The sequence below is a fragment of the Carassius carassius genome, chromosome 47 (assembly GCF_963082965.1).
Source record: "Carassius carassius chromosome 47, fCarCar2.1, whole genome shotgun sequence".
NCBI lineage: Eukaryota > Metazoa > Chordata > Actinopteri > Cypriniformes > Cyprinidae > Carassius > Carassius carassius.
The window spans coordinates 7835026-7847611 of NC_081801.1; the positions used below are offsets into that span (position 1 = coordinate 7835026).

Sequence of the window (12586 nt, forward strand, 5' to 3'; positions counted from 1 at the left end):
GAAACAGAATGTACAACAGAAATTGAGTTACAAACACCTGAAGATAAAACACCTGTGGAGAGAACAGATACCACACATGAAGAAAGACAGTCAGAATATAATGGTTTAAGTTCAGAACATCTTGCAACAAAAGGTACGAATGAATTAGTTGCATCCAACCCTTCAAGAGCACATGAACATACTGTCATAGTGACTAAACAGGAGCTAGAAATGACTACAGAACTTCCTGAAACAGAATGTACAACAGAAATTGAGATACTGACTCCAGAAGATAAAACAACACCAAACCAACAAACAGAAGGATCTCAGTCTAGGGATGAAGACGGTTGCTTTGGATTAATTCATCGCACCAGCTCTGGGTTGAAAAGATGCCAGGAGAAGATGATAAGAAATATGACATACAATACTACACCAAAACCACGAGTGAAACATAAGCAAGAGACAGCAGATCTATCTTTCATATTGCAGAATGCACTGCAACCATCACCTCTGAGTAAAAAAAACCCAAAATAATATGGATAAAGTTGCTGAAGATGAAAATAGCCACTTCTGCTATTTCAATGGCAAGTTAAAAAGAGTTGGAAATCATGCATTGGGGCTTGAGTATGAGAACAACACTTACACTAACCAGACCATAGGACAATCATAGTATTCTTGCAGTAAAAATTTAAATACAAATGATGTAATTGTAATTATGTAATGTGGAATTAATAATCAACAACCCACAGCTGGTTGCATTTTCTCTTACATTACATTTTCATAGAGATCAAATCACAGTATGGACTGTCGGTTTTCCTACCATGTTGGTGTCACTTCATATTAAACATGTAATTATATAATTGTAAATATAATTCTTAAGTAAGTTTATGGCAGCTTTTTAATTTATATTTCCTGAAACTAAAGTAATATATAATAATAAATACAATTATGTACATTATTACATACATGTAATTACTGTTGTAAATAACAATACAAACTGCATTATTTATTTTTTGTTATTGACCTAAGCTATAGCTATAGCTAGATAGATAGACATAATGACTGGTTATGCTCGGCTGTGATTGGTTCATGCGATAGATCCCGCCTCTTGTGTTCCTGCCAGTTCCACATTGAATCAGTCTGAATGAACAATATAAAGGCATTAATGGGAAGACTATTAGAAAAGTAAGTAAGCAACCCCCACTTAGATATAACCACTAGTTGCATCAAAATAGGTCTTAAAATTGCATGAAAACATGATCTGTGACAGACAGACAGACAGACAGATAGATAGATAGATAGATAGATAGATAGATAGATAGATAGATAGATAGATAGATAGATAGATAGATGAAAAAAATGAGTACCAGATGAAGCGTCACAGCCGAAGGGGAGTGTTTCTACGGTAGTTACTGCTGTCACCTGATTACACCTGGCTACAGTAGTTGAATGTTGGACTGTCAGTGTTTTTTGCTGTCTTGCGAGAGGAAATCATGACTGACTAATTCCAGGTAAGAAATAAATACATAGATAAAATGTGCTAACTGTGATGAGGAGCAGAGGAGGTTTTCCAAAGTGTCTCAGCCCCGTTCAGAAAGACGATGAAATGAGAGGTTCAAACGAGCGGCGGAGAAACTTTGAAGGAATAACGATCCACCGGAGCAGATCACAGCGATCCGATTTTGAAACGGAGAATGGACACATTTGCCATCATTTGTGTGATCTGTTGAAAGAAAATGTGAGGATTATTTATTAGTTTAGTTCATAACATCACCTCGGAATCGCCTTTCTACATGTGAGGAGGATGATTCGATTTCGGATTATTTATTTATTATTATTTTTAGAATAGCCCTATCTGTTGGTTTAGCGTGTTTTACCTGCAGTCATAACCTTTGACAGGCGGCTATAGCACTTTTTAGTTAATGCAATATTGTATTAACTTTATTAACTTTTTTTTTAATTAACTAATATACATGGCAAGAATACAATCTTAAAACCTCTCGTCAAGTATTTTGTGATGTAAAAATATAAAGTTATTATAGGCTACTTGGTACGTCATCGATGCATTCATTAGCTAATCGTAATCGTATTTATTTGCTTGTATATTTAGCATGAAATAGACACAGAAATGTGCAAACAATATTTGTATGTTAATCCAATTGACTGTTTACTGTTGTGTTACCACAGTATAATTTTAATAGAATATTATATTAATATGGGGAGAACGGTGCAAGTTGCTAGAAGGTAACGTTGTCTCAAAGACAGTACCTCAAATTCAAACACTTCATTTAAATGAAATAATAATTTTTATTTTATTTTGAGTTACCTATATATTGAAAGTAGATTTCACCCAGAAGTTTGGACTGTGTTCTCAGCACAAGGACATTCAAATCATCTAAACTGAACAATGTTTGTCGATTTGTCAGCATATTGCAAGATTACAAGATGAAGATCGTCTAAACTCACTCCAGAATGGAGAAAGCAATACAGTTACAGACACCCGGACTGTGAAGATAAGGATTGTGAAAACATGAGTCAAGAGACAATGTGAAATCAGGCATCAGCGAGAAAGAGCTGGAACAGATAAAGGAAATTCTACTGACATACTGAGAGTCAACAGTGGGGCATCATTATAAGGCTGGTATCACACAACTTCTGACTGAAGAGGTTTTTGTCATGTAACATGTCTTGTAACATGTCAAGCAGAGTAGCAACCTGTCAATAAACACAATAGATTGTCCACAGTGACTTAAAATCGATGCTCCCTAAGCATACCCTTAATAGGAATGAGATAAAGGCATGTTTTCACAAACAAAAAGGAACAGCCATGAAAAATCCCTGAAATCCATAAATTTCAAAGAGAAACAGATCAATACTGGACACATAACCATTTATTAATGTAACTTAAACAGGCTCTCTGTAGAAATCGTGAAGATCAGACTCCACAGATTGTTAAAACAAGTTGCTACACAACAGTTGGCACTACAACCGAAGAATCAAACACGCTGGTGTTCTACAAACAGCTAAGACCCTTGACCTTCATCAATATGAACCTGACTGCCCATCTTCTGGACCTCATGCTGAAGGCTTCCAACCTCTCTCGCTGGCAGTTCATCCAGGAATTCTCCATTCCTCCTCTGGTGGCTGTGCCCAGACTCCCTAGTGCCCTGCTTCCAGTTTTTGGCCTGCTCTATGTGCTCATCTTTGGGCTTGCAGTGGTGGGAAATGGGGCGGTGCTGGTTCTCTTATGTCACAGGAAGGCTCTGCAGTCTCCCAGCACCTTCTTCATTTGCTCTCTGGCACTCAGTGACCTCCTAATATCCATAGTGTGTGTTCCTGCCACACTGCTGCAGCACTTCTTCACCAACTGGTTGGCAGGTAGGCTTAATTTTGCTCACACTTGGCAGAAATCAGTTTCTGTTATGTTTATAATGCACCATAACTGTCTATAAACAATTGGTCACCCAGTTATTCCCTAATTTTTTATAATTCTCCTGATGTATAGCTCAATCTCAACACTATTAAGTGAGATCTTTGGGAAAGTAAAGCTTTAAGCATATATAGTTAATGCATGGTCAAAGCCACTGATGAAGCTAAGGGTGCTTTCATCACTTTTGGTGAGCACTCGACAGGCAATTAAACCAAGTGTGAAAGCACCCTAACAAAGTACTTGACCTCTAGTGCATTCATCTGACAATTCAACATTTTTAAATGGTATAGTATTGTTCAAAGTGTAAAGGATTTCTGTGCTTTCTTCACATTCTTTTTTCAACTTTCACAAAACTACAATTCGTCAAAAGTTTGTGCTGCAGTACACTTCAGTATACGTGCACAGATTAAAAGATGCACTTGTAACATTAATTCATGCCAGTGAATAAATCATGTGCAGAACTGCACTTAGGCCTGTCGAATGTCAGATTTTTTTTTCATCTCTAAGAAAGGGTATCTTATGTTAATAATAATAATCATTATTGTTATGGTTGTAAAGGTACTGTACACAAACATGATGGTTCAGTATGTACAGTACCTCGGTTTTGATGTTATGGTTCGGTACAGTTTCGGTAAAGCAGGGGGAAAACACTTTTTTTTTTCATTAAACAGTTGTGTAAAAAATCACATTAACAATGATTAAAAAAGAGCCCAAACTTCAATTTAATTACCTTTTTTTAATATAACAAGCAACACTCAACTTAAAAAAAAAAATATTCAAACATGTACATTGCACATAATGTAGTTTTAAATTAACTTCTAAATGATAAATTAAGTTAATGAAGTGCTACGTAGGGCTGCACGATTCTGGATAAATTGAGAATCACGATTTTTTTGGTCTCATATAGAGATCACGATTCTCCTACGATTCTTTTTTTATTATTATTACTATTATCATTATCACAAGTATATAAATTTATAATTTTACTTTGCAAGGATTCTTTAAATTGATCAAGTGTGACAAAGACATTTATAACAAAATATTTCTTTTTCACATAAATTTTGTTCTTCTGAACTTTCTATCAAAGAAACATGAAAAAATCTACTCATCTGTTTTCAACATAATAATAATAATAATAATAATAATAAATGTTTTTTTGAACAGCAAATCAGAATATTAAAATAATTTCTGAAGATCATGTGACACTGAAGACTTGAGTAATGGATGCTGAAAATACAGCTGTTCATCACAGAAATAAATTACATTTTAAAATACATTCAAGTTAAAATTTTAAATTTAACATTGTGTCACAATGTTCCTCACCCCAACAGTGGTGTGAAAAAGTTTTTTCCCCCTTCCTGTTTTTTTTATTTTATGCATATTTGTAACACTTGAATGATTCAGATCATTAAACACAACCTTCATTTTGTTCAGAGGTGGACTTGCTGGTGTGTTTAGGATCATTGTCCTGCTGCATCCTGCTGAGGTCACAAACTGATGGCTGGACATTCTCCTTCAGTATTTTCTGATAGAGTGCAGAATTCATGGCAAGTCAATCAATTATGGCAAGTCGTCCAGTTCTGAAGATCATCACACTACCACCACGAAGTTTAACTGATTGTATGGTGTTCTTTTTATGAAATGCTGTGTTGGTTTTATGCCAGATGTAACGGGACACAACCCTTCCAAAAACTTAAACGTTTGTCACTTCAGTCAACCGAATATTTGACAAAGTCTTGGATAATCAAGATATTTTTGGGCTAATGTGAACTGAACCTTTGTGTTGTATTTGGTCATCAATGGCTTTTGCCTTGGAACTCTCCCATGGATGCTGTTTTTTTGCCCAGTCTCTTTCTTATAGTTGAATCATGAACACTGACCTTAATTGAGGCAAGTGAGGCCTGCAGTTCTTTAGATGTTGTTCTGGGTTCTTTTATGATCTCCTGGTTGAGTCGTTGTTGCTCTCTTGGAGTAATTTTGGGAGGCCTGCTACTCCTGGGAAGGTTCATCACTGTTCCAAGTTTTCTCCATTTGTGGATAATGGCTCTGACCGTGGTTTGCTGGAGTCCCAAAGCCTAAGAAGTGGCTTTATAACCCTTTCCAGACTGATAGACATCAACTGTTTTATTTCTCATCTGTTCTTGAATTGCTTTAGATCGCGGCATGTGTTGCTCTTTAAGCATGCTTCACTTTGTCAGTCAGGTTCTATTTAAGTGATTTCTTGATTCAAAAGGTCTGGCAGTAAATCGGGCCTGGGTGTGGCTACTGAAATTTAATTTTATAGCTTTCTAAAATAATATTGTTAATGAAAGTTCTTTCATGATTTAACAAGAGGGGGCATTTGATTTTTCACGTTGAGCCAGGTAGGTTTGGATAGTTTTTTTTTTTTTTTTTTTTATCATTGAAAAACTGTATTTTGCATGTTTACTTGCATTATCTTTGTGTAAAAGTGAAATTTGCTTGATCTGAATCTTTTAAATGTGACGAACATTAAAAAAAAAAAACAGAAAGGGGCAAAAACCTTTTCCCGGCACTGTACGTCTTCATCATTGTCCATAAAGACATTAACTGCCCACACATTTCCTTCTATCACTTTTAGTTGCTCTGCAATCCTCCTCAGTATCATTTTTCTTATGTGTCAACAGTTAATCCTACCTACTGTGTATACTGTATATGAAATCTGGTCAAGCAGTTTGTTATTCAATATTTTTTACACAGTCTTTAATCAGTTAATTAGCCTGTTCTCAAATTCACTCATATTCTGTCCCAACGATTCAATCACTGTGCCTCATAAATTTTTTGCCCGACAGGAGATTTTCTGTGTAAGTTAATACCATTCCTACAAGTGACGGCCATCGGGACCAGCATGCTCACCATGACATGTATTGCTATAGAACGTTTCCAGGGAATCCTTTATCCTCTGCATGTCCACAACAGCTACTTTCTTTGCCATGCCTTCAAAATGCTAGGTGAGTTATGAAAAGAGGTTATTAAAGATATCTCAAACAACAGCAGGTAAACTCATCCCTTGTGAAAGCCCCATATTTTACCTTTCCCCATTGTAAGGGAACCCTTCTAAAAATATAAGGGTCCTCTTAAACATATTAAATATACATGTTTAATGTATAAACATCTTTTTTTACAGTGTGAATTGAATTTTATTTTGTAATTTATATAATATTTAATTTGTTAATGATGTCACTACAGTAAGGAAATTAAAATATTATATATATTATTACAAAAACATTCCCCATGTTACTATAATGAACTAAAAATATTTATTAGATTTCTAATTGTTAAAAAAAGTGTCATCAAAAAAATACCATAAATAAATAAACTCATGACTTCTAAGAAAGCAGATAAAAAGTAATGTTATCAAATATAGTACATTTAGTTTGCAGACTCCTTGCAGTCCTCAGACATCAATATGAAAACCTTGAGCTAGACACTGCATAGAAAACAAAAAATATTGTGTATTTTGACTAACTTTACAGTGACCGTGTGGTTGGTTGCCCTGGCGAGCTTTCATAAATATTTTAAAGAATGTTTTGTCCATATAATGAAAGTGCAAACCAAATTTGAACCCCATTGACTTATGGACAAAAACAGTGACCTTTTTCAAATCATCTTCTTTTGTGTTCTTTTGAAATTCTACAAAACTACAAATGTTACATCTTGTCCCTCATTTTACAGTGGCTGTGTGGTTGGTTGCCCTCGCAATCGCAGCTCCCATGTGGTTTGTTCAGAAAGTAGAGGTAAACGTGCAAACCAAAGAAAAAATAAATAAAAATACTACATTCACATTCTGTCTGACATTTTCAGAACAATCCCTATCCATTTTACACATTATAGACTAAACAAGCAATTTAGTGATTGCTCCCACTCTGCTGCAGGGACATATTATTAAACAGACAAAACTCAAGTTATTAACAGTCAAAGATGAGAAACACAATGAAATAGGTCCTAAACATCAGTATTTAGCTCAAATAGTAGTATCAGCTAAATCTATCTGAGGAAAGAAAGAAATGTCCTAGTTTTCATTAAGTTTATGAAATGGGTTGTGATTATTAAAGCAAAAGACTAAATGAAATAAAAAGAAAAAGCAGCTGATGGTTTAAACATGAGCAGAACATGTCTCTTGCATGTGCAGCTTTCACACTTTTTTTTCTTCTCAAAAACATGTTGTATGCATCCCTCCAGTCACATGATCATGATGTCATGCTGTTTCAGGAATTCAGCAGAAACTTTATAAGAAGGATAAAAAGCTGTCTTTAATCATTAGCAACGCCAGTCAGTCAGTAAACCAGGCCATTAGAGTTCATTTGGGAAAATGATGAATAATTATGAGCAGCATTATACAATATGATTTGCTGAACAAATTCATTAGATTGAATATTTAGCTGCCTCTAGCCTTCCCTCCATCTGTCAAACTGTTTTTTTTGTTTGTTTTTTTAAATAGAATAGAATGAAGGGCCTACATAATAAGTTTCCTCTTATTTAACTATCCAGGTGAAATATGACTTCCTGTTTGATGTCCACCATACCTGTTGTTTGGAAGTATGGCCAAGCCAGAGGCAGAGGAGAACCTACACTACCTGTCTGTCCGTCCTGGTGTTTCTGGCCCCCTTGTTGACCATGGCCATCCTGTACTGGAAGATCATGCGAGAACTCTGGGGCAAGCACAAAGTACATGATGTCATGTTTCAAATGCTCCCAGGATCTGAAATCAACAAGATTACCAGGTTTGTCTACAACAGTGGGTTTGCTTACTATTATATTGTTTATTTCATCATTGTCTCAAAAATGAAATTATGCATTCAACAAAATATTAATATTAAATTCACTTCAACCAAAGTTACAATTACAGTAAGAAGCTAAATATATTAAAGGGATACTTTACCCACCAAAATTAAAACGAACGTAAAAAAACAAACAAACAAACAGTGAAAACAAATCAGAATACAACTGACAACTGACAATATTTAATGCAGCAGACAACGTCACTGCGGCCCATGCTTATAATGAACAAAATGTTAACATGCGCTAATGTGGACACTAATATAGTTATTGGTTTTGGTGTGAGCAGGCCTTAAATAATAATACTGTGTCTAAAATATAAGTTACTCAATACTAACTTATTATTTATTGGACTGCAGTATAAAAGCATTTTTTTCTTTTGAATATATTAAAGAATGTTTCAAACTATTTGTCCACATAATGCGCAAAAGCAACACTGGACCTCATTGACTTATATTGTTTGGACAAAAACACTGTAGTATTTTTCAAAATATTGTCTTTTGTGTTCCACAGAAGAAAAAGTCAGGTTTGGATCAACATGAGGGTGAGTTGTTAATGAAGAATTTATGTTTTTGGGTGAACTATCCCATTAAGTAAAACTACAATCTAGTGTACAAGTATATGATTCTGTAAATCATTTAAGATATAGTTCACCCAAACATGAAAATTATGTCATCGTTTACACACTCTCATGTCATTCCAAATATGGATTTACTTCTGTGCAACATCAAAAATATTGGTAACCAAACCATTTTGGTGACCAACGGCTTCCTTTTCGTATGTAGACAGAAAAACTGAGACTTTTCTCAAAATGCCTTCATTTATGTTCCACAGAATAAAGTCATAGATGTTTGTAATGACATGAGGGTGAATAAATGATGAAAGAAAATCAATTTTTGGGTAAATTATCCATTTAATGATTAAGGTTTTGCAATGTAAGCATCATTGCAAAGTATATAAATACATTAATATGGTACAAAGGTATAGGACAAGCTTAAAATGCAGCACTCGGTTTTATTAAACATATAACAGGGTGTCCTTGCTCTTTTCACCAATGAGCCTAAAAAAGTTGAAGGCCCCTGGGCTAATAGCGCAGCATGGATACTCATGTGTTCAGAACCTAATGATTTTGACAAGCAAAAAAAAACACTCTTTGTTTGTCCATCTAATTCTGGGACTCACACACTGCTTTTGAAAGGTCAGTTTAGCAGATGCTTTCATTGCCAACATTGCATAAAGTCTACATTGTTGCTCTCGGTTCGCATGATCTTGGTAGACTGGACCAAAGAAATGCTGTTTGATTGGCACTCCTCTATTGATATGCCTTAGACAATAGAAATGCCTTTCATTCTCAGGAGGAAGAAGCGTGCAGTAAGAATGATGGCCACCGTGGTGATGCTCTTTGTCGCCTGCTGGGCGCCCTTCCATCTGGTCTCCCTCCTGCTTGACTACGGTACCAAACCTCTTGTGCCCTTCCCTCTTGCTTACTGTTGTCATTCTCCTTGCTTTTTTTTCTTTCCCTCACAAGTAATGAAAAAAAAAACTTTTACATGTGTCTGTCAGCCAGATGTCAGCTGTCCTTTCTGTGAGAGTAGAGTAAATCCATTTTCACTTCAGATTATTTCCTTCTTTATCCCTTTCCTCCTCCCTAACCTTTCGTAGAGGTCAACACCTCATTCCGGTGAATCTTCGACAGGCAACCATTTGTTCTAGTGTTCCTCTCACAGTTATCATACTGGCAACTATTATGAATTTGGTGTAGTACTATTGTCTCCATACACAGATTGTGTGATATCACATAAAAATGCATTAATGCAGGTGTAGCATTTTATGTAATTCATAAACATCCTTAATGTAATTTATGCAAAAAAAAGAAAGAAAAAAAACTTTAATAAGCAAGTGCAGGATATCAGACCTCTATGAAATGCTTATGATGAGGAAATATTTAAATAAAAAAACATCATTTAATTATTTCAGTGGTATGTGCCGTTTATTCTGGGGTCGCATACATTGTTCTCATTATAAATGGACATGCAGTGTGGCTTTGGTAAATCCCTGCTTTTCATCTCTCTGACCAATAGAAGCTATTTAGTTCCACTTAAGAGCAAGACATTAACACAAAAGGCTGTTCACACCAACATCAATAACTATAAAGTTTAAATAATTGTTATAATCCTATAAAAATAGGAAAGTTAGAAATAAGGCAGGATATTGTTGGCATCACTTTAAAATTATTTTTTGTTTTTTTTTCCAGTTGATGAACGATAAAAAAAATGGACAGCCAATCAGAATTGACTTGATCTTAAAGAGCTCGACTAGCAGCTTAGGATGTAACCGCAACATATTGTTATTGATGCTAATATACTGTGTATTCTATACATTGCCTTTTTTTCGTTCCATTACCCTGCCTCTTGTTTTTAACACAAAAACTAATTTGTGTAAAGCCCCTACAAGTCAACCCTAAAGCATTTAATGAAAGCTTTTTTCCTTGATTTGTAGAGAAATTTCCATACGCTTTAATAGCTGTACCTTGCATGTATGTTCTCTGAACACAGGTCAGCTGGACCTTGATCTTGACTCCGAGTTTCTCTTAGTCAGCGTGGTTCAGATCTTAGGATTCAGCAACTCTGTGTGTAACCCGCTGGTTTATGCTGCCCTCAACACCACCTTCAAAAGGGACCTGCTGGCTCTGCTCACCCGAGGATGTTCAGGTGCAAGAGGTTGTTGCTGTAGCTCATGTTCCTGTTGGTCCTGGAGGAGTCACAGACGAGTGGGCATCTCAGCAGTGGAATCAGTGGAACCCAGACGGTGCCTGGAGACAACGTGTAGGCAACGAGGGATCAGATCGTGTAGTAAAACAGCATGGGAGGCTGAACCAGAGAGGCCTACGACTAACATGTTTCCCCCCATGAACCTTCTTAGTGCCATCAGGCCCAAAAAGACCTCCAGTACCATGATACTAAGTGTTATTGACCCTCCACACACAAACAGCACGTCTGGATCGGACCGGCATCTCACAGGGATACTGGGTGAGTAAATGTCAACAAAATGAGATTGTAATGATACCTGAAACTCATCAACTTAATGACTTCGAAGACCGTCCTTTAGTCATCGTTTTCATTTTTGCTCTCACAGCTAATGATGTGGATTCAACAACCTGTAGACGGCAGTTTTCAGACCTTTGAAGGATGTTTTTGGAGCTCAGTTAATATCTCCACGATAAGCATTGGAGTGAGTCACCAATGATAGAAACAGATGTTTTTGAAGTACATTCAATCTCTGAGCCTCTGAAGACCACGTATGAACAAGACCAGCTACAGCACATCATTAGTTTTGGTTCGGCTCGGAGAAAGACCAAAACACACTACTGTAGATAGTTTAGACCAAAGATCATATTTTCAATGCACCCTTCCTAAACTTTGGTGAATATTTTCCAGCTGAATCTGTAAAATAATGTCTCATTCATTATTTATTTGGAATTTCTACATTAAATCTGTTTGAACGTTCACCAATAAATTTTGTATTCAACTGAAACCACACATACACAAAAATTACTTACTGTGGGTAGAGTTATAAACATGTTAAGATTAAATCTTTTCTTCAGGCCTATAAAAGTGAAAGAAAAAGTGTGTTCCTCATGAAAATGCAGATACACATATATACAGCTGACTGAGAGGTCTGTAAACTGGGTCTGTATAATACATGATAATTGTGTTTGAAGTGGTTTCAAAGATGTCACATTTGCTTGGCGTTGATTTAGATAGCGTCATATGTGATAAGAGTTGTGTGGAATGTCCCTATATGAAGCTGGTTTGGGTGCATTTGATGTAAATTACAGGCACACGGTTGAACGGTTTAGAATGAAGTACAAATTCATATACGCACAAACGTATTAATGAGAAGTTCTCCTGTGCGTATAATAATGAATAAGCCACGCATTGATTAGTGAATGAGACCCAGTTTCTTTTGATGTCAGTTTGTGGAGTGTAGCGTTAAAGATTATTTGATGATTGTTTGGCTGTGCTTTCATGTCTCATATCCAGGAGTGTGCTTGCATCATGGAGTGTGGATTCTGTCTGCATGGATGGGGCCCAAAGTCTACTGGAAGTTCTGGGAGTCAGCAGGTACTCGCAGAGGTCTTTGGAAAATAAAGCCTAACAACATGCGGATTTACATTAAGACAGTTGTAGAGTTTGCTACATGCAATGTTTTACAATTTCAGACAACCTGGAGATGGAGATTGCTTACAGGTTTTGCACCCTGATACCTCAGCCCATCATAGTATGAACATCTTTACGATTATAATTATTTAATTAAAAGGTGGTATTTTAAAAGATTGTTAATGTGTATATTTTTCTATTGGTATGCACATCAAGTAGC

At 36.0% G+C, this 12586-nt stretch overlaps 1 protein-coding gene across 2 annotated transcripts; it reads left to right on the forward strand.

The window, feature by feature from the left end:
• The first annotated feature begins 2834 nt into the window (after window positions 1-2834).
• LOC132130395 (pyroglutamylated RF-amide peptide receptor-like) lies at window positions 2835-12352 on the forward strand. Of its 2 annotated transcripts, XM_059542102.1 has the most exons (8): window positions 2835-3357; window positions 6220-6378; window positions 7103-7164; window positions 7919-8151; window positions 9562-9659; window positions 10762-11235; window positions 11342-11437; window positions 12250-12352. In XM_059542102.1, exons 1-7 carry the CDS (start codon window positions 3027-3029, stop codon window positions 11389-11391), a joined length of 1407 nt encoding a protein of 468 aa, XP_059398085.1. In that variant the 5' UTR covers window positions 2835-3026; the 3' UTR covers window positions 11392-11437; window positions 12250-12352. The 2 variants fall into 2 exon arrangements, with proteins under 2 accessions (XP_059398085.1, XP_059398086.1); XM_059542103.1 differs by lacking the exons at window positions 11342-11437; window positions 12250-12352 and having other exon boundaries at window positions 10762-11243.
• The last annotated feature ends 234 nt before the right edge of the window (window positions 12353-12586 follow it).

Bases quoted from the DNA above. Each gene is read 5' to 3' on its own strand.
- LOC132130395 (XM_059542102.1), top strand. From the start codon at position 3,027: ATGAACCTGACTGCCCATCTTCTGGACCTCATGCTGAAGGCTTCCAAC. The intron at 6,379-7,102 runs GTGAGTTATGAA...CTCATTTTACAG, and splicing joins CCATGCCTTCAAAATGCTAG to TGGCTGTGTGGTTGGTTGCC. The intron at 9,660-10,761 runs GTACCAAACCTC...CTCTGAACACAG, and splicing joins CTCCCTCCTGCTTGACTACG to GTCAGCTGGACCTTGATCTT.